The sequence below is a fragment of the Cyprinodon variegatus genome, unplaced genomic scaffold, assembly GCF_000732505.1.
Source record: "Cyprinodon variegatus isolate N-32 unplaced genomic scaffold, C_variegatus-1.0 Scaffold39, whole genome shotgun sequence".
Classification (NCBI taxonomy): Eukaryota; Metazoa; Chordata; class Actinopteri; order Cyprinodontiformes; family Cyprinodontidae; genus Cyprinodon; species Cyprinodon variegatus.
This window is the reverse complement of record NW_015150492.1, coordinates 1,909,050-1,936,568: the sequence shown is the minus strand read 5'-3', so window position 1 is coordinate 1,936,568 and position 27,519 is coordinate 1,909,050. Positions and strand designations below refer to the sequence as shown.

Below are 27,519 nucleotides of genomic sequence, written 5' to 3'. Positions count from 1 at the left end.
CTTTCCTGGTGCAGCCTGAGAGAAGGGAGGGGAACTGTTTTCTTTTTTCTGTGAGAGAAGCCGGGCACTTCCTCACAATGCTCCTCACCACCTGTCCTTGACTTAGTGAACGCGGACAGACTCAGACTCTACCAGCAGTCTTTCTTCGGAGGTTTTCTTCCTACCTGTGGTGCTTCAGCAAAGAAGTGGAAGAGGGAAGCGCTGCATGCCGGTGCAGATTCTCAGTCATCCTGGGGAAACGTTCATCCTCTGGCAGTGAGAGCTCTGATGGGAGGCAGCTCTGACTCTGGCTGGGACTGGGGATGCTGAACGGAGGGAGGGAGGGCCTGTTTGAGCTGGGACAGCAGCTCCAGCAGCAGGGGGAGTACCAGGCCGCCCTCCACTGCTTCCTCAGCTGCCTGCTGGGACTGACCCACGTCCAGAGCTTCACCTCTCTGCCCAACTGCCTGCACCAGGTGAGCTGGATGGCAGCCAGACACAGCTTTCTCCATTCACAATCAGATGCTTTCTCAGCCCTCCACAAACATTTGCATCACTTCATCTGGGCAACAACAGGGGCGGAGCTAGATGGGGGGCCAGGGGTGGCCACGGCCACCCTTAGTCAATCAGTGGGCACCCCTACCATTTATTTCCGTCTAATAGAAATGGGGGCAACAATAATAATCTCAAGTGGAATATTCGAAACATTTAAATTTTTTATATATTAACAATTACTTGACAGCAAAAAAAAACTGCGTTTAATTATGCACGTCAATATAGTAAAATTCAAAATGATAAGTACAGAAATAGATATTGTGTTTTATGGGGTAAAGAGAAAATGATCTCTCAAGTCATCTAGGAGTCTTCAGTGAAATCATAGATAAATAACTATTTTAATAAAAACTTATTAAATAATTAATTTATGTAGATATTAGTACTTGTAAATATCAGTTTTATGCAGAATGATTATTGATAGAAGAAGGTAAGTAATGACAATAGAAAAGATGTTCACCCAAACCTCAAACCTGAAAGACTTTTATCCACTATACCTTTTATCTAGAAAGCAGGGATGTTTGAAAATATTTGTCTATTTGTTAGCAAAGGCTGCGGGTATAGTATAGTTTGTCTTTACTTAGAAAATATAGATGTTTTGCTTGTTAATTTTCCTGTTGGAGCAGTGTAGATTGACCCTGACTATCTACTTTCGGCCACCCCTCCGTGTACATTGGTTATTGCCTGGCCCCCCTTATAAAAAAATTTCTGGCTCCACCTCTGATCAAAGAATCTCACAGCACAAAGTCTGTACAGAGAGGATCACCTCTGTAAACCAATAGGTGTCCAGTTACACCTTATATCCCACTAAATGTTAGCCTCTTTAGTGCTATAAGATGCCTTTATACTCTAAAACTGATGACATATCAGGGTGTTTTTATAAAGTTCCTTCATTGTAGCAGTGCTGTAGTGTTTTTTTTCCATGTGGTAGTACATGAAGGAATGTGCCAGATGTCAAAACACTGGTTTCACTCTAGAACTTTACAACAAGCAGGATGATGTTTCCCAGACCTGCCAGGCGGCTGGGAGAGCACTATTACATGCTGGAACAACTCAAACAATGAATTCACACCTCCAGACGGGAATGCTAAGTTATATCAGACATGGAAATTCATTATATATGTATAAAAGAAACAGTGAAAAAAGTGAATCAGATTCATAAATAAAAAACAACCTAATAAACAGCCTTTAAATGCATGTTTTTGTCACAAATCAGTATATTTTTGTTTTGGATTGAAGAAAAAAAAAAAACCCCAGAATAATTAACTTACAAACAAAAAAAATAAAACAATAAAAAACTGCTAAAAATAAGAGTGAAGGACAAATTCTCCTATTTATTTATCAATTTTGCTAAATCTATTCCAGACTCATATAAGATTAGGAATTCCCTGTGTTCTGCTTTGTCAGGATCGGGTATGTATCTTTTGTTGTAAAGACACCATCGCAGAAATTAGCTAACTGTCTTGGAATTAAATGTTAGGGATTCAGTCAGGTTATCATTTGCCAAAATATTCTGAAAAATAACTCATACCATTAGGTACATTTTGAAACATCCAGCAAGTGGAGGAAAGAAAGGCAATCACACAGTACTTTGTGAAATGAACTGATGCTTTGTTTGGCTTTGCTGTAATATCTACCCAGAGTTTAATGGCATGGCATAGCCTTATGACATAAAAAAAAAATATATATATAGAACTACTAAATTAAAGCATCTCTAGCTTCATTCATTTGGGTTATTTAGCTCAGTTCAAATATATTTATTATATTTATATTTTGCTTATTCACAACACATGTAGTTACAGTACACTCAAAGCATTTTTGTGAAGTGTTTGGGACTTATCACATAATTTAGTAGCTGTTTACATACTTTTCTATATTGATATCTCCTCAAACAAATTATTTCAGACATTCTTCCAATTTTGAGTTAGTTTAAAATGACCTACAGTAATGAAAACAGTTTTATTATTTTTATTTACTATAACCCCTGTTGGCCTCAGCAGATGGCAGCTCACACTGAGTCTGATTCTGCTGACGGTTTCTTCCTGTTAAAAGGGAGTTTTTCCTCTCCACTGTCGCTACAAGCATGCTTAATGTGAGAGATTGTCTTTGAGTCATTGAGTTGATGCAATCAACTGGTTTTCCTTAGAAAACTAATAAATTAGACTCTATGATCTGGTTGAATTGTTAAGTGGCTTGATATGACATGTGTTGTGAATTGGCGCTTTATAAATAAACTGCATTGAAAGGATTTAAATTTGATTTATCAACATCCACAATCCAACCACTTGGTCTTCCAAATAGTTAACTATAATTACATTAAAACACTTTTACTACAAAACACACTTCTGTCATCTGCAAACAGTGTAAATGGATGTACTGTTGAAAACCTGAGGTACTGAAAACCAAGTTTGTTTTGTGTTCTCTACTTCACAGATTGCTGAACTCTTCATCACTGAAAAAAACTGTATCCTTTTCTAACAACACCCCAAAACTCTGGTTTCGCTTCTCATGTTGCCTTTAAAAAAAAAAACTAAGGTTGTCCCAGTCAGCTAACTAAAAAGCTACATTATTAGCTTTGTGAGGCAAACATGCAGGAGGCGTGTCAGATGCCAGGACAATGGACGATGTCTACCATTTGTAAAAGGTGATAAAAACAGGAGGGAATGAGCGGATGTCTCTGGGCAAGTTCATAATAACCCATTTGTCCTAGAATGCCACATGCTTTGTGTGTCACTCAGAAGGTGTGTTTGTCTCTTAAGAGGATTTGTGGGCTCTTATCTCAGTACAACAGAATGGGAGCACGCTAATTAACCTGTATCTGAGGCAGGAAGCTCATGCATGGATTTCCACTTCACTACCACTATAAACTACAGCAGTACAGGACATGGAGATAATAGAAAGGTGTTGTTTTTCAGGATATATTACGCCTGGAGCTCCCCTTCTTGTTATTGAGATACTCCAGTGCTTAACGTAGCCAGCTCAGGTTATCTACCTCAGCATGGCTTTACCTATCTCTGTCTACAATTAGACCATTTATAGAACCTTGGACTATCGGTGGCGACTGTCCAGCAAAATCCCAACATGCTTAATATACCATGAGGGTTAATTCTTTTAAGTTATGTCATTAATAGTAATAATTATAACCCGATTTAAACCTGTCCACAAATTTATCATTGATTTTTCAATTGTGCTCCTCGGTCTTTATGATATGCTCAACGTAGCTCTAAATAGCTGTTGTATCACACATAGTTAAAGGATATTTTCAAATGAAATTGTCTTTAATATCTTTGGCCGTGCTTGATTTTTAAAGAAAATGGAGCTCTTATTTTTTTAAGTAATTGAACACCATATCACGTCATTTAACTTTATAATCAAAGACTACTTAAAGTTTTTGGCTGCACTGAGGGGAAAAAAAGGGAAAGACATTTAGTCGACATGGATACTATTGCAAAGCACTGCAGGGTTTTTCACTTCTATGGCAGGAGCTGAGGCTGCAGAGCTGTGCTCCTTCAGCAGCTGCACTCTGAAGAGGAAGGTGAAAGGTCAGCGTAAATAGGAACCAGGATGTGGGAACTCTAGATTTTCACACAAATGTTTTATGAGAACAAAAATGCCAGCTTCTCCTCTCATGTTTTTCTACTCAGGCTATAAATACATCCCCAGAAAAAAAGTGATTTAAATATTCAAATCAAACTACTTTCATGCTGATGTAAACAATTTAGACCACACAAAAAAACTGGATCACAAACTGTGGCCCAATGTTTTATATTAGAAAAGAAAACGAAAATTGTCTTTTCATTGTTTATAGGGATATCCTGATCTGATATTGATGTTAGATATTACTCTGATAGCTAATATCAGACTATATAGGCTTGCATCTGGAATCTACAATATTGTTGATTGAGACACTGCTTCTGTTTAAGGTTAATGTAACCCATAAATTAATGAAATATGGGTCAATTGTTCTCATAGCTCCCAAAGGATGATGGTCTAACATTAAATTGAAAACTGAATTGATCTTAAAGGTATTATGGAGGATTTTGGGAATTTTAAAAGAAACCACTTTAAAAGAAAATGTGCATGCGCAACCCTATACCCGCTCCCGAGAGGGAACACCTCTCGCGCGTGAGAGATTTCTGCTCTCGCATGCTCTGTTTAAAAATTGCTGTTCTCCTAGCTCAAACTTGCTGTGTCCCAACGTCCGCCCTAACCGCAGAATCCCTCGATGTATAGAGCGGAGACTATATAGTGGACTTTATAGCAAACTCAGTTAACTGGCCATTTGGACAGATAATTGCTACTTTTTACTCCCCGTAGGTCATGTAACTCAATGTATTAGTCGCCACTGTCAGGTAGTAGCAGCCTATGGCGACAACGGGCCCTGGTGACAGCAAATCCCATAATGCTTTGCGAGGAAGGCTCTCCGCGCAAAGCATTCCAGAATATATCTGCATCTTCTTAGACCTTTGTAGACACTTTTTCTGTCACGACCCTCGGCCATTTTCAAAGAACCTCAGTGGGGGAAAAAGAGAAACTGTCTCTGTTGTTGCAAAACTTTTGTTTTTTTGAATAGCGAACTGTACACCAACCTACATTTAAGTTAATCCCAGAGGGAAATTAAAAGTGTCTCCTCTGGCTTTCTTCAAGTTGTTATAGATGTAGATCGATGCAGGCATGATGGATTTCCAGTAGCGGTCTCTCTTGCACTGGTTCTGGAGAGGCCTTTGACTGAAGATACATTGTTTTTTAACAATCAATCAAAGATGATGCTCAGTGTTGTCCATAATGAAGAACAATTTTTTGTGAAATCATCCTTTGAGTTTCTATAGGAGTTCCTCGAAACATGCTGGCCTTTTTATTAGCTTTTTGAGCTTTGTTTCAAGTGTTACCCCGACAGATAATGGTGATGATGATGATGGCAGATGATATCAAACTCTCCACAGCAGACTTAAAGAAGATATGCTGGATCTTGCTGCAAACTGAAGGACCTGAGCTTCATTAGGAAGTACAATCTGCTCCTTCCCTTCTTGTAGACGGCTTCATTTGCTTCTCAAGTTGAGTTTGTTGTCCAGATGAACACCGAGGTATTGGTGCTTCTCCACCACCTTTACTTCTTCTCATATGATGTTAATAAGATTTGTATTGTTCCTGTGTCTTCTGAAATCTACAATCATCTTGCATGTTTTTTTTTTCATATTCAGGAACAGATGATTGTTTCAACATCATGTATGTTTGCAGACTCCCTATCATAGTTGCTTTTGCATACAGCCAATATGTTAATTAACAGAAACGTCTGGAGCGAAGGGAGCCTGGAATTATACTATTCACAGTGACAATAATGCTTCATGTGTACAGTGGGTGAAAGATGCAAATTTTTGCACTTTCATATGTTTTTGTTTTCTGTAATGTAGAACTTCAGCTGTTTGCTACATTTGTTTAATTTATTTTTGTTGTTGTTTTTTGAATCTGGATTTGACTAGCATCATCAATGTGCATTAATGTATAATGACGTCTGGAAGATTAAAGGCTGCTTGACAATAGAGCAGCTGTCAGCTTTCCTACCAACAATGAGCTTCTTACTGTTGACCTCACTAAAGGTGAAGAGCTGGAGCTAGGTACAGGAACAGTGGATATAATTAGACGATTTTGGATGCAGCCGTTACCTACTAGAGGTGGAAATGCCAATGTTTTAACTAATCTTTGTACATGTCTTCTAACTCTCTGGACCCGGATGTTCCACCCCTTCCTAGAGGTAGAATTTACAGATTTAGCTTTACCTGATTAAGGAGTTCTAATGCCAATGAAAACTTTTGTAACAAGCTTAAACCTATGCCTGAGACATTCATTGACAGCGATCATCATATTTTAGCTGCAGTTCTTTGAGCAAAAGTCAACCTTTTGACTCATGTAGTGTTCAGCATTGTTTCATTTTACACAAATTCAGTTACAATTCTGATTTCTTCTTTTGAATTTGGTTTCTCATTCTTTTAAGAAAAGAATGATATAAGTTGACATGTTAGAAATGAGCTAATCCAACTGGAGTTATGTCTGGATGAAACTGTCTGAACTCAATAAGATTTAAAACCTTGAATATCTAACTTTGTGTGAATGTTGATATAAGTGATCAAATAATTGTTTTCAACTGGTACATAAATATCAAACCTATGAACTCTGATATAAATGAAAAAATGAAAAAAAAAAGTTATTTTTACAGTTACATTTTCACATGGAACTTTATTGTTCAAACCTTATTAAAATACATTTATAGATCCAGTTTTTGATTCTGCAGGTAGTTCTTTGTATGTGATGATTTTAATAATCTGATTCTGACTGTGATGCTGCATTCTGCTGAGTTTCCGAGCTCAGCAGGAAGGCATCCTGACAGAATTTCTATCTTCAGCATCATTTGCTGCAACTCTGTTCCACTCAACTAGATGTGGAAGTAGTTATGTTTTACTTTTTTTGGACAGAGCAATGATTAGATTTTATTCTCCAGTGTTCAGTTAATGGGTTTTACCATTTGAAACTAATCCCAAAATAGCTAAAATAAGCAAAGGATGAAGTTACATTTAAAATGATGTAAAAGTTTGGCAGATCTATGTTAAAGTTCTTCTTATTCTTAATTTATTCTTTTGTAATTTTATGCTTTTGTAAATATCCACATAGTTTGTTAGGATTTGACACCTTTAGTTAAGTGTCTTGCAGCTGTATAGGGTATACTCTTTGATAAGTCACGCTATTGAAAACTTACCAAAATAGAAGGGTATGCACTTTGCAATGTTAACGTCTAATAGGTTTCATGAAGGGTCATGTTGGTACACGCTTTGGTCTCCGCACGTGCGATCTGATTTGCCTTTGAGGTTTCCAGTGCATGCTGTTGTTTTATTTTTTTTCCTGGGGTCCAGTTACCATTTCAAAGCAGAGGTTGTTCCTAGGACAGGATTGAGCGAGGTTCCTGTTGTTAAATTGTTCAGAGAAGTTAAAAATAGCTGGCAGAAGAAGGGCTCTGACCTTTGATGATGTTTCATCCCTTTTAGTCTCTTGCACAGATGGTCCACCTGCCATAGTCCCAGCTGCCAGGCGTCTCCTGGTGCTATTTTTTTTTTTTAAACATACCAAAATAAAGCATCCTTGTAAAAGTGTTTCATGGGAGACTTTTATTTTTAAAGGTTTTGCACTCGTGTATCTGCTGTGTATTTTCCCTCATGCGTTGGACTTTTTATCTTTATGCAGTATAATACAGCTTTCATACAGTCACCTTTGCAATTATGTCAATAAACCATCAGTGTTATAGCAATGGATAAGCACTATACCGTAGTAATGAAGTGCAGTTTGACTTATTCTTCATTGAAAACCACCTAGGTAAAATTGAATAGGGAGCATCTCTGAAAACAAATGTTTACCATCGATTGGACCAAGAAGCCATGATCTAAACCCCTGTATTACCGCCCTGGTTGTATGTTTAGCATTGTTGCCCTGATGCAGCTTGACTTGCATTATCTAACAGCTTTTGTGTCAGGATTTAACTCCTGTCTTCCCATCGACTCTGTGCAAATGTCTTTGCTGAGGAAGAGTCCCCACAGCATTATGATGCCTCTAACATACCATATTTCTACCATTTTGTTTGTTTGGAGTACTGTGGAGAGGTGTTAGATTCCCATCAGCCTTAGATTTTGCACAAAGACTGTTTGATACTGCTTTGGTCTTTTCAGACATGGTAATGTTTCTGTCTTCAGGAGTGGCGGCTTAGTGGTAAGGGCATTGAGTTTGGAATCCTGAGGTTCTTTGTTCGAGTCCCACTCCCACAGACTTATGGGCCTCTGAAAAAAGACCCTGAACCCCACACTGCTCCCTGGGTACCACACAATGGCAGCCCACTGCTCTCTAAGGGAATCGGTTAAATGCAGAGAGCTCATTTCGTTGACGGGTAGTGTTTGCCTATTGGTCAGAGCAGTGAGCTTGCTCTGAGAAGGTTGCAAGCACCCGGTTCACAGCCCGCACTCTGGCTCTCTGAGCAAGACTCTTAACCCCACACTGCTCCCCGGGTGCCACACAATGGCAGCCCGCTTCTCTGTAAGGGGATGGGTTAGATGCAGAGAGTTAATTTCTCCATAGTGAGATCAATAAAGTTCAATTTATTTATGTTTTTTCTTTTCTTTATCCTTATATTTGTTCAAAGCTGCTCACTCCATCCCTTTCATGACCGTGGTTTGGCACCATTTGGGGTTTATATGACTTTTTAACAATGGGGGTTCTTTTTGCTGCTCTTCTACATTTGTTAAACTTTTCCAGTGAGCATATATTTGCTGTCTCAAAGCAGAGCTGCAGCCAAAGTCACCATCGGGTCCTATGGCTACTTCTCTGATCAGTGCTCTACTTTTTTGCCCTGTCAAATCTTACTGATATCCTAGTAAGATTGCCGTTGGGCAAATGCACTGGATTTTATTTAAGTTAGTTCAAAGTGAGCTGGATACACAATTGTAAATATTTTTATTGGTTAGAAAAAGGGACATTTCCCTTCCACCTTAAAACTACGCCCTGTTTTTGATTTGATCCATTACATAAATTCCTTGTAAAGTATATATCAGTTGTGATTGTGATAGGGCAACATGCAATAAAGTAGAATAGCATGGATTATTTCATGTAGGACATGGTTTTCAATTTTCTCTACAATTATTGATTTGATGATCATTTTGTTTTTTTAATATTTAAACATGTATTGTTCTTGTATCAACATCGGGTAATCCTGCCGCTTCCAGGAGAGATAATCTGTTGTTTTAATTCTTAAACGTGTTAAAGTTTTGGTATAATTGCCATTTGGAATAACAACACCAGTTCAAACTGAGCTGGTTTGGTTGTAATTTATATTCATGGGAAATCAATCAGAAAGTGGGGCACCTAAAAAGAGACTGCAGGGTTTATTTTAAGCACCCTACGTCCCCCTTGGTCATTAGATTCATCTGACAAACATCAATGGTGTCCTTTTACAGTGACAAGAACATGAAGTGCCTGGAATGCTTTTGCAATGTGAGCTATTTTTAGGATGTTTTTCAGTCTTCTCAAGAAAACAAAAAAAAATGTTCATTTCTATTTAAAATCATTTGAACTGAAATTAGAAACATAACGGATTAAATCTTGCACCAAAATAATGGTAGGATGTAGCAAGTGTTGCCTAATATGTTTACTACAGTATATATTGTGTGATTTAGGCACAGATTGACAGGATCCTTTGGGTTGTTGCATCTTCTGTTTGGCCTGAATGGCTGTTCTCCAGCATGATGGAAAAAAGAAACGTGACGGCTGTTTTTAACTTTCACACTGACTAATCCTGTTGACATCCAAGACCAGTCCTTCACCTATATAAACAGATGGGAAAGCCCTCCAGTTCATCCAAGCTGAAAAGATGTTCTACGAAGTAGCATTGATCGAGCTCACCGCTCTTCATGGAAGCCCAGGTGAGGATTTTTTTCTTTCTTTTAATTTTCAGGGAATATTTCTTGGAAAATGAGCACAAACAGAGACAATGTTGTGCAATAGTAGACTTTGATTTGTGTTTTTTGGCTCTTGTTTTCTGTCTGTTTTTTACAAACTAAGCTTCCGGATATGATGATTTTTGGTTCTCGGATGAAGTAAATTTACTTTCAGGAAGTAGTTTGTCACTGACCTTTTGGTTGGCCTAAAATGATAAAAGGTACAAGGATAAAAAAATGTTTTGGCTGATGTTTGATCACCAATTTTGTGAAGCTTTGATCCAATATTAGTTTATTCAAATAAATTGTAAGAGAATTATTCTTTTTTAAAGTTGTAGAGAACATATTTGAAAATATACTTATTTGTGCATGATAATAAAAAAAAAAGAAATTTAAATATTTTATATAAAAAAAGCTCTGATTGTTTTTCTTAGTTATGTTAAAGGACTCACTCATTGAGTGACTTATATAAGAGCCTACCAACCTTTTTTCTAAAGATCTGTAATTTAGTGTTTGTTAGAATATGAGACATCCCAGTGAGAGAGATAATGCTGTAATCAGATCTGCAGTTAAAAGGTTCCACAAATAGACAAATAAAAATCAGATTTCTTAAAAAAAGATAAGAAGAAACATTTTTGCTGTAACAGATTTAGCTTCCTGCTCGAATACTGATATGGAATACAGTTGGATTTGCCTGAGCTGTTCTGGCTGTAAGCTTGGAAATCACATGAGGTCTGCTTATTGTCTTTCTAACTGCTATTAGAAATACAAGATGATGATTTTATTTCTCTCCAATGAAATGCAAAAGGAATATGATCACTAAAAGACATCATAGAGCATTATTTGTGCTTGACATCAAAATTGCCCTAACTTCTTATAAGTACTTTATTATTGCAAGTCTCTTCTTTTCATCTGCACTGCAGTAGTGATGGAGCCAGAAAACATTCATAGAAGTGGCCAGACATGGACCAATGTGCACTGAGGGGTGGCCTAATATTGAATAGTCAATAGAACCAGTTTAGGGCCAGGATCCACTGATCACAGTGTACTATTTAGAAAAATGAATGAGAAAAAACATCCATATGTCCCAAACAAATCACTAAAGACAGATTAGATCCTAATGAAGCCCTTGCTAGTCTTCACATTAGTGCTGCAACTTACGTCTTCCTTACAGAAGACTTTTTACAAAATGAAACCAGGTGATACTAATACTTTTCCACTCTTGTAGTTCTGGATAGAGGATACTGATAAACAAAAATATTTTTTTATTTTAAATGCAAAATCTTTATATATTTTTTTACCATCTTGGTATAATTACTGCTCTAAATGGGTTACTCTGTCAGCTAAAGGCATGTTTTACAGTCTATACTCCAGTTAATGATGATTTGATTACTTAATTTAGTTGTCGATTATTTCATTAATCACGATTAATGCAATTAGTTGTTTCAAACTTACTTCATGCACAGTTATACTTCTAGGCTGTCTAAATCAGTTATAGTTCTGATTAATATACATATTTAATGGGTTGAGCACTGGTTCTGTTTCTAATTTCATAAAAGAGTCTTTCCCTTTATCCCCATAAAGCACTTAACTTTGTTATCGATATATATATATATCTTTTTAATTTTTTTAGAATTTTGATGTTAAAAATTAATTAATTACTAGAATCAAGTGTCTGCTTTAGGCCAATGTATGCTTCTGACGCATAGCCTCTGCAACCATCAAATCTGTCTCTGTGCACGACCACGGCAAAAAATTCTGACTACGCACCAGACAGTCGCAAACCCGTGCAGACCTCATGTGGAAGTGCGCAGACAAAAAGCAGCCTTGATTGGTCCTTGGTATGCCTTTCCGGCTGTCTGTGTGGTCCTTCTCAATTCAGTGCCGGGGCCCGCCGTTTTTAAAAACCGAGGAACAACTACGATGGACATTTGCCATCTCCATTAACAGAACCTGTTCCTCCTAAATGTCTAGCAACTCTAGACCCATCTCCGTGACGGTGACATCTTGCAGACACACCATTGTTGTTTTGGAAGATAAACACCCGCTGGCGCCGCAGAATTTCTCGTGACCATCCGCCGAAGTTCTCGCGAGTTCTCTAATAGGTCCCCCCTTGCGCTTTGCAGGACACTGCTATGCGTCCCTAGAAATCCCAGACCGACGGTGCAGAAGAATGCCAGCAAAACTAGTTTGCGACCAGACTCAAGTGACATTTGATGTGTGAGGTTGCAGAAGTCTGATCTGCCCTTTACTGTATGTTTAAAATACTAACTTTCCCTCTGAGAGTATCACTACTGCCACCCTCTGTTTTAGAGGGGAACTGCTTGTCCTGGAGGAGGTTAAGTAAAGTATGTCTCTACTGGAACAACAAATTGCATGTTAGGGGTGGCCATGTCTACCCCTGGCCCCCTTTCTAGCTCCGCCACTGTACTACAATGTGTTGGGTACTGATAATTGGACTGATAATATTTCTGAAAAAGAACTTGGAAAATCCAGATCTCACTATTATACAAAGGTTTATTGTTGTAGCCCAGACAACGGTTTACTTTCTTTACCTTTAATTTACATCCTCACTGATACCGAAACAAGCCGACCTTAAGTCCTCCTCATTCAGTGATCAAGGCCAATCAACTGTAAAATATGCCAATGTCTTGAAGTATCTCTAAAAACTCTTCTTTGTTTAAAATATTTGATTTAGGTTGTAATTTTAAACATTGAAAAACTTAATCAACACATTGAAATTATTTTTTTTCCCTTTAAGTTGCCATACTTTCAAAAAAGACAAACAAAAAAAACAACCCACAGGGTTTTGTGTCAAGCGTTTAGAGCGAGACCATCCATTCATCACTTGTTTCGTCCGCTGCTCCAGACCTCTGCCTGCTCTCCCAGTCTGCTGCTGAGGCAGCAGAGCAGTGTAGCGTGGGCCTGGTGGAGATCAGGGACAGGCACAGCGGAAGACAAATGGTCACATTTATTCATTAGGAACTATGTGTCACTACAGCACACCCAAGCACCTGAATCAGCACTGACTCAGGTTGAACGGTAGACTTCTCCTGAGTAAGAGAAGCTATTTCTCTTAGCCACCTAAATGTACTTCCGAAAGCTGACGTATTTATCATTTTATTAGGATTCAAATTGAGTAGGAAGCCTGTGCTTGTACCACAGATTTGTTATCACTCACTTGTGATATTGATTAAATATGTGTTTTGTACGCTTGATGGCTCCTCTTCTGTTTGTGTTTCATCGCTGTGTGCTTCTCATTGCTCGATGGGCGTGGAAACTGTTCTGTTTGCTGCCCTTATCTGCTCTCTCCTGTCCTTATCTTTGCTCTGTTGTCTCCAGCCCTCTATTGGATCATTGTCACGTTTTAGTCCTACAGTCTGCAGCACAGTCAGACTGGCAGACTTGGTTAAGCTTGAGTAAAATAGACCTTTGTACTCTGTGTGGATTCGGAGGGCAGCACATTTTTGAGAGGCTGACTTCTTCCATGCCCTGTGTTTCTTTAAAAGGGCCTCAGGAGGACGCCACCCTGGGCTCTGCGGGATGGACAACACCAGAGGAACTTTCAGAGCAGGCTTCTCAAGCACAGCACCTCGAACGGCTGGCTCAGCTCTGCATCATGAGCAAACAGTAGGTAAAATAATGTGCTGTTGGGGCCTCAGCTGCAAAGCATTTAATGGGGGGAAAGATGTACTGCTGGCTTATTGACTCAGGCGGCTCTTTGTGGGTGGATTTACTTTCATAAACTTTATAGTAAACATACACTTTTTATTATCTTAATAATACTGACATTATTTTGGAGGGCTGGTTTTGTTGCCTTTTCTTTATTCCCCTCAAAAAAGCAGTGCAGTTAGTCACAAAATATTGTTCTTTTTGCATACTCTAATACATTTGTATCATTAGTGCATACATACAAAAAGCTTTTTGATCAGTTTGCATTGAAGAAGCAAATAAAACAAGTCTGGTTTGAATGAAGAATCAATACCTTATAAAAAAAAACTAAACATTTTTATTGTTGCACCTGAAGCCCAGTAAATCGAAGCATGTCCCCCCCTCTAGATTGCATTTTCATGGAGAACTCTAACCTTAATGATTCCTATCAGCTTCTATATATTGAGGAAAGCGACACCGCTCTCTCTAACTAGATCTGGTGTCCTCCGTTACATTGGCTCTTTGTTCCTGCCATAGCATACACTGTGTTTTCTCTGCCTCTGTTGTCGTTGTCGAGAAAAGGCCATTTAACCTGACTGCCGTGGAGGGCGACAGAGGGTGGAATGTTTGCACAACGGAGGCCCTGGTCACTGCGCTTAATTAATGCAAGTAGCATACAGTGGTTAAACATGAATGAGATGGTAATGACTGAGCATGGCTTGGGTTTCTAGCTATGTAAGGACACATGGGAATTTGATTCTGCTCTTTACTTTGGTCCTGCGTGCTTTAGAAATGTATCCAAATGGCTGTAAAACTTATAAAACATGCAAACTCTCCTTTACCTTTGCGTATATAAAAAAATGTTTCCATGAAGCACCAACTAGAGCTATATTAAGACTTTTCTCCATGCAAATTTGAGGCTATATCCCTTTTGATTGGGTAAGGCAGTGGGCTGATTTTGAAAGAAATGTCCTCATTAAAGGCAGAAAATTAGCATTAAACATGCTAAAATGTTATTATAATATATTTTTCTTATCAGGTTGATGACATTTAAATCAAATTAGATGCTTATAACAAGTAACCAAATAATTCACCAAAAAAAATATGAACAACTATATATAATTAACTCATGGGACTGGTTTTAAAAGGAAACTAATATGTCATTCTAATATAACAGCCTAATAAGCCTTTTTTTCTCCTTTGTCATTCAGCTTTTATTAATACAATTTATGGACTTCCTTGTGTTTAATTATTTGCATTAGTTGGATTTTTAGAGACTCCTGGGGTCAGTTTGGAAAGCTGGTATCCATCACACTAAACACAACTTGCTCTGCATCCACAGACAAGCTGGTGTGAGGTTGATGAATGTCCTTGCTTGACTTTTTCAGGGCAGATATTCATGGAACGCCTGGCAGGACTTCAATGAACCGCATCACGTTCATTTAGCTTAGCACTTGACAGGAAAGCGACAGAGAGGCATGAGACAATAAACCAACCTGTAATCACCATTCCTTCCATAATTCCCCCTGGAGGACAGACGGCAGCAGTACTTGTAGAAATCAGAGGGCTCTATGTCCTCAGTGAGGCGCCTGCATGCCCACATGTTGTCCACTTACGTTGGACACGTTTGAATATGACGTTCCATTATGATCCAAACTGCCTTAATGCTTCAGAGCTTATAAGCCACATTCCCAAGTAGTTTTTTTTTTTTTTTTTTTTTTTAAAGTATCAGTTGGATTTTCCTCAACCTAATAGTGCCATATTACTGCATCATCACACATACACCCCCCAGTAAATATCTTATTTTCCTGCTGTTTTAACACAAGTTTTAGTGGAGGAAAACTATGCAAAATAGAGCTGATCATGAATGTCATATTTACATTTCACTCATTCCTCCTTTTCATTTAGTATTACTGCTTTGTATAAAAACAAGTGTTTGCGTATGCTTTTATATCACATTCATTTGACCTCTAACCTAATCCACACCAGCAGTGCATAGAATTACGAGTAAAGCAGGATTTTTGTGCCAACAATCTGTCTGACAAGTGTTGATAAAAACCAGCGTGAAATGCTAAAGCTTTGAGTTTGTACTTTTCTTTTTTTCCTCTTAAATTAGTCATATCGAAAATTAACCATTAAGTATTAAATACAGGCTTCCAAAAAGCATTTCTTTTTCTTTGGTCCAGAGCAAAGTTCATGGTAACAATGATTTGCTTAATTGGTGCCACTGGTTGCAGCTGTTGAAACCTAAATATCTGAAATAAGGCAAATGCTGTTCAACATTACTGCCTTGCTGGAAACTCCACAGTGAGACTCCTAGAACGTCAGAAAGGGACATAATCACATAAGAAAGAGTGGATAATGAAAATAATTAAGCGTCTGCTTTCAGACTTAGGTTTGGTTAAAAGAAGGACCTAATTCTAATGATGGTTCTATTGAAAGCCTGTAGATATCTGAATGATTAGCAATCTAAAAAAAAAAAAAACATCTTCTAGGTCACATCTAAGAGAAATTCTCATTGTATGCTGTCAGTATGTCTAAATAAAATCCAGTCATATCCTGTCCAGCAGAAAAAAAGACCTTGTAAATCTTCTAGACTCCTCAATATCACTCGAACAATCAATAGTTTGACTAAATATGGTTCTATAAAGAGTCGTGCATGCTTCGTTACGACAAGCATTGTGTTTTTAGAGGGGAAACTTTTTTAAAGCTTTTGATTTTTCTCTTTTCTTTTCAGACCTCATCTTGCCTTAGAATACAGTGGTAAGGTACGTTCAGCAATCATCTCTTTTTCTGCCTCTGCAGATATTTATAGATTTTTATTTTTTTATTTGGACAAATTAATTCAAACTAATGTTTTACACCTGTTTGCTTGTAAGAAATCCCTACTGGTAAGCCTAAGATCAGCGCCATCTTAAAAGAAAGTGAAGGTAGCAGCTCTATCGCCCTACAAAAGAAAAAAAGATGTTCACTCATTTGTTTGTGGCTTTGGATCAATGGCCCCTTCATTCTTTTCGCCTGTTACATGATGTCACTCTCCATCTGGAATGACAAAGTAGTTTACTGGTTTTGTCTTCACTCCATTGGCTTCCTGCATCATCAACATGTAATATTTTATCGATCGTTTGCACACTTCTTGGGCTTCCCCCTGCTTATCTGAGGAAACTTGCATCCCACCATACCCTAAGAAAACTTCTTTTTGTAACAAAGAATATTCAAAATAAATCAAAAATTGCAAATGAATTGGTTAAAGGAACATTAAAAATATGGGCAATTGTTAAAAGAAAGTTAAATATGTTAAGTTTAATTTGTAGAGCTACTAAAACAGCATCAAATCCAGACTTTATACCCTCAATGGAAGGGGGATTTGAATGGTGGCAAGAGAAGGGCTTGGTTTATATTGGACAACTTTTTAAAAATGAACAAATGAAATCTTTTCAACAACTAAAAAAATGAATTTCATGAATGAAATGAATGTAAGGAAAAAAATTGAAACTATTTGCAAAGAAAAGTTGAACCTAGATTTACAAACATTCCTGCCGAGCATTGTTAAATAGAAAAAAGAAAATTATTCAAATACTGATTATGATAGCAAAGAAAATAATAACAATCTTCTGGCTAAAGCCACAACCCCCGAGCACCGACCTTTGGTGGGAAAGAGTTAAGGAAGTGATGGTGAATGGAAAAAATAACAGCAAAATTACAGTTTAAAGATAGATTGTTTCAAGGGACATGGGCACCTGTACTTACGGAGATAGAAAAACCTAAACTGTTCTGGAACTTTAACTGTAATAATTTTCATCTTTGGAATGGATAGGAATACAGAACGTGTATGGATTTTTTTTTCTTAATTATGTATTTGTATTTATCTTGGCTTCTGTAATTTGTTTTGTTTGCATTTATAAATCAACACCTTTGGGAAAGGAAAATGTAAACAATTTATGAAATTCTGTAAAGAAATGGTTTATGCCGTTACCAAATAAAAATAAATATAAAAAAAAAAAAAAAAAAACTGCTCTGTTCTACTAAACAGATGCTCTTTTATCTCTCACTAACCTAACTCATAAACAGTGGTGGCCATGCTTTTGCAGTGGCAAGACCAACTTTTTGGAACAAACTTATCATGCACATGATTAAGTTCATAGATAGGGCAGCTTTAAAAACCTCCCAGTATTCAATATTTATAATTATCTTGCTGTTGTAGCGAGTCATTTTGTCATCCTAATGTGAATTTGTGTGAGATTTACGCTTTTTTTGTTGATATTATTATTGAATACTATGAAGGATTTTAATTTGGATTTCTCTGTGCGATTTAGGCTACAAAGATTCACCAGAGAACCTATGGTAACGATCATCCGGTAACAGCCCGAAGCCTGGAGCTCATGGCAACTGTCTATGCCGAGATCGGGAAGACGGAATATTCAGGTAAACTCTCGAATGATGTGCAGGAGCAAAGTAAACACAGGGCTCTTTCCAGAGAAATGGTACAACGTAGATACTGGAAATATACTCCTTTAAGAACTGATGTAAATCAAACAAGGGTGTGTAACTTCTGGAAGACGCCTGTACAGCCCATTAAAACACACATTACACAGAAGGTCTGTAGTTCTTTAGTAACTCTCAAGAGAATATGTCAACTAGTGAAAATGTTGAATTAATAAACACCTGGACTTGTGTTGGACACAGAAATGGTTTTATGGGAAACAAAAGCCAATATGTAGCTATGTGACAGTTTGAGGCCATGATGTTGTCATGCTGTGAGTGCGCCTTGCTTGCACTTGAAGAAGCAAAGACTCTCTCTCCATCTTTCTTCTTTTTTTTTTTATTTGCCGCTGGAGTGATACATTAAACTATCCATGTTGCTAGGTCAGCTTTTGGAGGCAGGGATGCATAACAGCAGCTAACTTACAATGTTAGGCACAAAAGAGAGGTCGCAGTTCACAAAAAAATCTTGCCTGCCTTCCTCAGAAGGCTGCATTAATCTTTTTTTAGTATTGAAAGAGACTTAAATATGAGTTAAATAGATGGGTCAATGTTACAGCTTTTCCTTATACATTTAATTTTTTTCACAGTCCACAAATATTTTACCAAAAGCCCTGAGGATCATCAATATGAATTTTTACGGAATCAATATGTTTTGTGTTTTTCTTATTGTTTGTTTTCAAACACGTGACGGTATTTGGTTTTCGATGGTGTCAACATTAGGCTTGACCTTTTCATTCTAAAGTTATGCAATTTTTCTTGCCAATTAGAATGACTCTGTCATTGTGTAATCATGTACTCTGAATTCAGCTGAGGAAAGTGAAGCCCTCAGTTTTTAGATTTTGTTGTAGGTTGTTTTATGACCTCCTTGTCGACGACAGTCAAACAAACTGAGTCGCTGAGCGGCTGAATAGGGGAATTCTTGTTTATGCGCTCGCTGATCAGAACTTCAGTCTAAGCTGCAGCTAAGATCCTTTTAGTGATATTGATCTTCAAACACCAGTTTTAATGCACCATAAAACGAATCCACAGGTTCGAGCCATGATCAAAGGCACAAAAAAGAAAAAAATAATAATAATAATAAAAAAGTCCAGAGCTTAAAGCAAAACAGTAGACATCACCCACACACTGAAACTCCTCAGATGAGCAAAACAGGTTATCTTACAATCATTACGGATGCCACATAATCAAAAATATCCCCATCCATCACACTCCTGGTTAAATTGATCTTAGGGTAGTTATGGTAGGGAGGCGACTCCTGAAAAAGGTTTACACCAGTTACCTCATTTATTGTTGGTTGATTTGGATATTTCCCCCTATTAATTTCTATAATCTGATCATTTTTAAAATGATTTGAAAATATTTTAAACATATTTGTATCCTTTTACCATGGTTGATAGATTTTCTTTTTTAATATTTGCCTGGGTCAACTAAAAGAAACCCAAATTTAATTTAAAAATTAAAATCTATTATTTCTGTATCAAGTTTAAGCAGGATTTTACAAATTAATTTGTACAAAAAGCTCCTTTTTGGATTAAGATCATTTGCCTGCAAAGAAAAACTTGAGTCGGTTTTGATTAAAGTGGGTGCGATGTTTTATTTTTTGTGCATAAATTGCTGTGTGTAAAATGGATGCACCTTCGAAAGTGCCAACTGCAGCCCCCACCTCAAGGCTCTTGAAAATATTGATTTAAATTTACTTTGCTAATTAATAGAGACCAGTGGCGGCTGCTGCTCTCTGAAACAGGGGAGGCTCAATGGTGTGAATGAAATACAAACTGCATGTATTGCATTAACTAATGTTGAAACAAAAAAAAAACACATCTCTACAACGGGTAAAAAAAAACACTTGTGAGGCACTCTGAAATATTAAACTCCACGGAAAACACGGCAAGAGTTCTGCACAAGATGAGTGTTCTGATTGACTGATCACTTTTCCCACTGGAATCATGAGGAAAACCTCCTTTCTGTCTCGCCACAACAGTCAAAAATCCTTAAATATGTTTGCCAATCAGCATCAGGGGCAGGTCGCTGCTTACCTCAATAGACTGAGGCTCAACAGCTGATTATTGCACAATATAATCATGAAATCAGGCACATATTAGCGCATATTTAATTTAGCTTAATGACTACATTTATTTTTGTTTGACTAAGCATATTTTACCAGTACTTTTAGGAAATTAGCAGGGGAGGTTTAGCCTTGAGAGTAATAATAAGAAATCGACACTGATAGAGACATGACTCATGTCCCTGAAGTGCCTGTGACAGCATGGAGACTCAATCCAAGCTTAACCTTCTGGATCATTTCCAGAATTTATCTTTGCTTGTTGACTTCAACATGCCCCTATGACACGTCCTTTAATATCTGTGTTATTTTTAGGTTTATTCTGCCTGATAGACCTTCACATAGCAAACAACTGACAGAGATAACCACTGGCTTTTTGAGTCGCATAACAATCTAGAAGATTAAAAACATTTTCAGTTCAAGTTTATTTAAATATATATTTTATTAGTTTATTTTAAACTTGAAAACATTCTGCAAAATATATTTTTTTTTAAACAAGGGGAAAAAAAATTTTGTGATGTTGATTTGCTTCACATAACCGAGAAATAAAGAGGATGAAGGGGATACACCAGTTCAACCCCAATTCTCCTTAATATGCAGTTATTATACTGAGTTACACATTTTTTTTTAAAATCTAATTATCATAAAGCAAAAACTAAGTAACAGAATTTTCACTGATGAATGGGTGTTTCTAAATCTGTGTTAACTGCTTTTTTTTTTCGGGAAATTGTTTTATTTCCACTCTGATACTATTCCACAATTACTTAACAGACAGAAGTGCAAACAAACAGAAATATGCAAATAAATAGTTTAGAAATGGAAAAATATTTTTTTCCTTCCTAAAAGGTGCCTTGATTCTTTCCTAGTAATTTATAACTTTTCTGCTTTAGACAAAATGTTGGCTGCATTTCATTAAATTAACACCTTTTACTATTTCACCTTAAAATAAAAGAAATGGTTGATTTTTATACTTGGCAAGTAAAATTGGTTGATTTAAAAAAACACTTTGTAGTTACAGTCCGAGATCAAAGCCTAGTTACTCTATGAAATACTTTAAACAGTTTGGAAATAATTAATTAAAAATGGTTTCTCAGTAGTTCAATATGATTTCCGTCTACATCCCTGTCTTAAGTATCAGCAAAGGAGATATCACATGTTTAGGCTCTGAAAAGGTTGCAAGTACCTGGTTTGATCCCCACAGCCTGCACCCTGGGACCCTGAGCAAGACCCTTAACCCCACTCTGCTCCCCGGGCGTCGCACAGTGGCAGCCCACTGCTCCCCAAGGGGATGGGTCAAATGCAGAGGTGAATTTCTCCATTGTGAGATTAATAAAGTTTAATTAAAGTTATACCATTAGGAGCACCTTGTGTGGGAGATCAAATTGTGCTGTGAGAGTTTCAAGAACTTTTATTGTTGGTCCTGTGCAACAGTTTTAAACAACCTGAGATCCAATTTGATTGAGATAAAAAAAGACTGAAAATATACATGAAATATATTTATTCCTCAGATATTCAGCAACTTTTTCTTTTTTTTGTTGCATTTTCATGGTTTGTTAATCCCTCCCTAGATATTAGATACTGTGTATTTGCTGAACGATAGTGGCAGGCAAGGGTTAACATTATTGCAGTTGGTCTAGGACTTATTTGCATGTTCCACATTGCAGGTTTTACCTCCAGCTCCCTTTCTGTCTTAACCTCAGCCTCTTTAATCAGCTCCCTGCTCACAGACTGTGTGGTCATGGTTTTCTCTTTAGATTCTCTGGGCCAGTGTGTGTCGGCACTTTCCAAACGCTTTGCCACTGCAGAGTCCCTCAGAGACACCGTCAACTGTCTTCATCATTCCCATCGCGAGAAAATTTCCGAGGTGTGTCACAGAAAAGACTCCCACCACCAACACGAAGACAAACTCACACATAAGGTAGGGGTTGGGACCTGTTTACAAAATAAACATATTTGTTTTTGGGTTTTTTTGGCTTTTAAAATGTTCTCCTTGCAGGTAGCGTACGTACTCACCTTAAGTTGACTTTAATACAGGTGACCAGCGGCAAAATTCCTACCTCCATTCTAAAGAGGCCAAGTCCCAACAATGGGTCAGACACAGAGCCCAGCCACAGACGGAAAGGCGAGCGCAGGGTTCGATTCAGGGAGCCAGAGACCACAGTGCATGGTAAGAAACATCCCTTTTAACAGTTTCCAGAGTGCAGTCACTCATAGCTTTAAGCAATTTGAAAAATTCTTCCCTGGCTTTTTGTCATTGCCATTTTCACATTCACAGGAATTTAATTAAGTAAATGCACTCGAGCATTGAACCATTAGAGTCCGAACATGTTAAAGTAATTAAATCAAGCCATGCAAATGGCATTCCATAAATTCCTTAGTTAAAAGTAAGACTGCAGTAACTGATTTGTAGCTGGTGTGTCAATTAAGTTGACTTCTGTTGACACAAAACCTATTCTCTGTTGGCTTCACAGACTTTTACTGTGATCCTTTAGGTGGTAAGTTTGTTTAACTGGATCACTAAGTTGCATGGGGAGCACCAACAGCACTGCACTCTGTTTAGATCTATCAAAAGATCATCACAATATTTAGCTTATGTGGTGATTTTAAAAGCATTTTTTGCTCCACATGCACAGTTTGGTCAAACTAATCACAGATTCTTACCCATTTTTTTTCTAATCTGAAATACAAACTGTTTAAGACACATACAATCCACACATTCAAATAATTTGTATTCATATGTGTTGTATTGAAATATTTGATTTTAAAAATACAGTAATGAAATGGCATGTATCATAATTTTTGGTATTGCTTGAACTTGAACTTTTAGAAATATAACATTTTAGAAATATTTGCTTTAACAACACAAACTACAGAAAACCCCGAGTTTTAGTCAGTGACAGTGAAATCGACTGTAAAGTTTTATTGAAATATCTGGAAAGTTATATCACTAATAAATAAGATAAAATGTATAGCAATAAACATTGAGAGGGAATTATTGTCTGCCCGACAACACAATATGATTCAATTTATGACATAAATTTGGTCAAAGGTTATACAAGTCTACCCATTTCCATTAAGACGTGACTTTGCAGAATTGTTTTTATATAACTTTAAGAGCTTAGGACACTTAGAAAAGAGATGAGGTTACTTATGGAAAGAGAAGCTCCAGCATTAGTGTGTAAAGCAATGGAACAAAAGCAGTGATTGCAGGTCGAATTTCAGACCCGACAGCCCACACTTGATGTAGGAGTTTTAAAGCGCGCTGTGGGGAGCCCTGTCAGCACCTACTTCACCACTATGGTGCCAAACACGCTCTGATGGACACTTTAATTTCTGACCTGGTTCTGCCCAGCATTGATACTCTGAACAGAAGTGTCTGTCACTACATTCCTCCCTTCAAGTTTGTAGCAGAACCCACTTAATATTATCAAACCGTGCATTGGTTGTTCAAGTCTTATCTTACTCCATATGATCAGTTTGTTTTACATGCAAAATATGCCTCAAATATGCCTCAAAATTGAAGCAGTCAAACCTAATTCCAGAATACTTCCTACGCAGTCTCTCAAACTCTAAAGCCCGGCGTACACTGTGCGATTTTCGGGGTGATTTTCCAGTCTTTCGATCGGCCCGACTTTCAGCCTGATTGTGAGTCGTATTGTGTACAGGGGGTTACGAGGGGCGATCAGCCTCTTACGGCCACCTCCCGATCAGGAATGGTGAGGTAGGGAGAATATCAAACATGTTTGATTTTCTCCCGACCGTCGTGGGCAAATCGCTCAGTGCGCATGCTCAAAGAGCAATTCTTCTTTTTTATCCCTCCCATCAGATGTAAACACAGCAGCATGGCAGGGATGCAATGAGTGAAATGCAGCTCCGTCTGCAAAATTGACAGACAGCAGCAGCCACCCCTGCTCAGCCAAGTCCTTTTTCCAAATACATTGTCGCCCTTTCTTTCTAGGACCCTCAGCACAAAATTGCACAAATTGCCAAGGCAGCGCGGTTCACTATAGTGAGCTTTATATTCCCCTTTTATTTGTTTGGCTTCAGGATAGAGAGCTACAGAGCAGCGCCATCTCACTGCGGGGCTCAGTCCGACGTGGTTTTTAGTCGTGCAGTGTGAGCAGGTAGATCGCATCAGAGCGTGGGGCCGAATATAAATCATGAGCTGTGAACTCACACTGTACGACTAAACCCTGAGGTTAATCGTACAGTGTGAGCAGTAGATGCGTGCAACGATTGAAAAAAATTGCACAGTGTACGCCCGGCTTAAGTCAGTCTGAAGTTTCCCCACCATTAAGGTCCCCTAAAGTTAATTCAAGCCACACAGAGGTTCAAATATTGATACAAGTTTAGATTGAAATTTAAGACAAACACTCTCTAATTTATTGGGAAAAGTGTGTCTCAGCTGAAGCCTATAGTTACTATGGATAAGCACTCTGTTAATTATCTAACACGATGTCCAGACAGCAGCTGATGAGTCGTACTGAACATATTAAAGAGAACAAAAGGTATTTTCACACATGAAACACATTGTTCTCACAAACAAACAGCTGCAGTTTGTTAGATGGTTTGGCTGTCGACTCCCTGCCCAAGCTATGCGCCACAGGCACTCCGTTTTTTTTTTTTTTTTCTTTGTTTTTTCCTTCTCTTGAATCCCTTTGGGAGATATTCATTGGTATGTGATGAAAAACCCTTCCTCTTCCCCAGATCTTACCTATATCACCTGCACAGGTATTTGAAGCATTAATGCTTGCTTTATCCTGTTCTATTAGCAAAAAGTGACTTAACATCTATTTGATATTTTACTGTTAGAAAGCTCCTTTTTCATTGATAAAACATATTGTATGTATGTATAGCCCATCAGAGACTGCAGATCTATCTGACGGTATAATCGAAACATTATAACTTTACCTGTTTTTAAGAGATGCGTTGTTGTGTCTCCGAAAAATAAGTTTGAAAGGCTTGTTTATTATTCATGGTATTGGTACTTAAAGGTTTATGGGTCCTACATCTGGTGTTATTTTCCCTTTGTTTGTAGAAAACCAGCTGCAAAAAGCTCCTTTCTATTCTCCTTAGGTCTAAAATGAAAGTCTTGTGCACTTGAATATACAAATACCTCTCATTTACAATCCAAAACAACTTAAATGTGATCTCCTTTTCCAGCTTATGAGACGACGCCGACTCGCCCACATCTCGCCCTGTTCACCTGTCTCTTCCTACTGATGTCATTCCTCGGCGTGGCGATGTACTGCACCGATCGGCGGCGGCCGCAAAGAGCATGCGAGGAGCTGGAGGCCGCCTTGGCCGTCTACCTGGTGCACATGAAGCAGCTGCTGTGGGGCTGCTGGATATGGCTGACCATGCAGTGACTGTGACAGACCACAGATGGAGACGTGGAGCTATTTTATTCCCCCAGTTGTTTTTTTTTTTTACCTTTGAAGGTGCCCAGGCCTATAAACAGCTCCGCCATGTTGCATGGCTCTGAAATGGCACCCCTTCCCCACTGAAAAAAGGGAATATATTAAATGTTGGAAACATGTAGCTTTCATTTCTGTATGTATATATCTATATATGCACTACAGTTTGGAAATGCCACTCCATGTGTTGGTTGTGAAAACATTTTGCACAATTGCAAGAATAATGTTCACATGATCCCCACGATGGTTTGATCCTTCAGTTCAGGTTAAAGTATTTTGCCTGTGAGTGGATGTTTCCAGGGAATGCAAATATTTATTTTATAACAAAACACTTATTTCTGTATGTTATATATCACAAACAACTGAATGTGTATATATGTTTCAATATACTAAGGTCTATCGCTATCAGTATTTAGCCTTGTATTTCCATATAAATGAATGTAGAGATGTTTGAAAATGATGCAGCAGTGCCCTTCTCCAGGGCCAAGGATCGCATGTTTGGTTCCGATCCGATAGCGCGTGAACACAGGGCTACATCACTTCGCAGTACGGGCTTAAATGAGGTAGAAAACACATTCTTCTTTCTTAACTGTGTTTCTTCAAGAGTATAAAAATGTGTGGCACATTATAGTTAGTCAAAGTGAACATACCCAAACTGCAGTGTCTTGTAAAAGACTTTTCATGCCCCTTTTTTTCCCCTCATGTTTTGTCTGTTCATTAGAATTTTAAAGTGAAAAACTAGAGCATAATTCAGAACTGGAATTCATGCTGCATCTTTTATGTTTATATACATGTAAACTTAATAGGTGCTACATGCATTGGTTCCTTTAGATTCGGTATAGAGGGAACAGAGTAATGAATTGAATGCTAATGTACGTCACACCTTTGAATGCTTTAAGCTTTTTTTTTAATCTTACAGGTTTCTTTTGAGTATCAGAGTAAAAGGGGCTGAACACATATTTTGTAACTTATTCTTGCTCCCTCTAAATAAAACTTTTTGCAACCAATTAAAATTTTGACACTAATTGACACATTTTTACTTGTAAAGAAATAATTGAAAATATCAATTTTCATCCAAAAAATGATTAAAGTCTCTGGTTTTACTGTGACAAAATGTGAGGGAGTGGGCTGAATGCTTTTTCAAGGTACTGTATAAGAACAGTTTAAACAATCCCACCCCAAATGCTGATACGCTTTACCCTTAATTCCCAAGTGTGACATATATGTCTATCTTCCACTGTTTTTCTGCATCAATGCAAGTATCCCAAAAATGTTTAAATTTTTTTTTTTTTACTATTTTGAAACCTTTAATGTTCTGCCGAATCCAATTGAATCGTTTTAATATTCCCACTCGCATACCATGCAACTGAGGCCAAACACAGAGATCTATCAGGAACAGATACTGAATTTATTGAAGGTATGAGTTAGATATGAGTCCCTTTACTGAATGAAAGAAATTCAGAAAAGCAGCCAAACTTGCACACGGAACAAATGGGAATCGAAAGGCAGAGTGATGCACATCCTACATACCTCTCGTTATGAGCAATAACACACAGCACAGTTTCCATTAGAGCAGTGCTCTCTGCATGGCAGGTTTCAGGGAAATCAACGTGATTGTGTTTGATTGTGGAGATCTCACATTTGAGGTTTGAAGCAATAAAAGGTAAAGCTATGCCTGCACAGAGGAAAAAAAAAAAAGAAACACTCACAGCTCAGTACTGTCAAACTAAATTGACCATAGCAATAAAATGGATTCCCAGTAAACTTACATCTTGTATATGCACACTTAGCTGCTTTTTACTGCTGTCTCAACATTTATGGTCACTTTGAAAGAAGTGCCTTTATAGAGGGTTTTCTTATTTCATGTTGTTTTATGATTTCAATTGTTTTAAATAAAAGTGTC

At 37.7% G+C, this 27,519-nt stretch overlaps 1 protein-coding gene across 1 annotated transcript; it reads left to right on the top strand.

The window, feature by feature from the left end:
• On the top strand, positions 1 to 27,519 carry LOC107081723. Its single transcript, XM_015369926.1, has 9 exons — positions 1 to 455; positions 2,965 to 2,995; positions 9,900 to 9,986; positions 13,511 to 13,631; positions 16,390 to 16,420; positions 17,969 to 18,077; positions 21,954 to 22,117; positions 22,234 to 22,366; positions 25,363 to 27,519. Exons 1-9 carry the CDS (start codon positions 303 to 305, stop codon positions 25,566 to 25,568), a joined length of 1,035 nt encoding a protein of 344 aa, XP_015225412.1. The 5' UTR covers positions 1 to 302; the 3' UTR covers positions 25,569 to 27,519.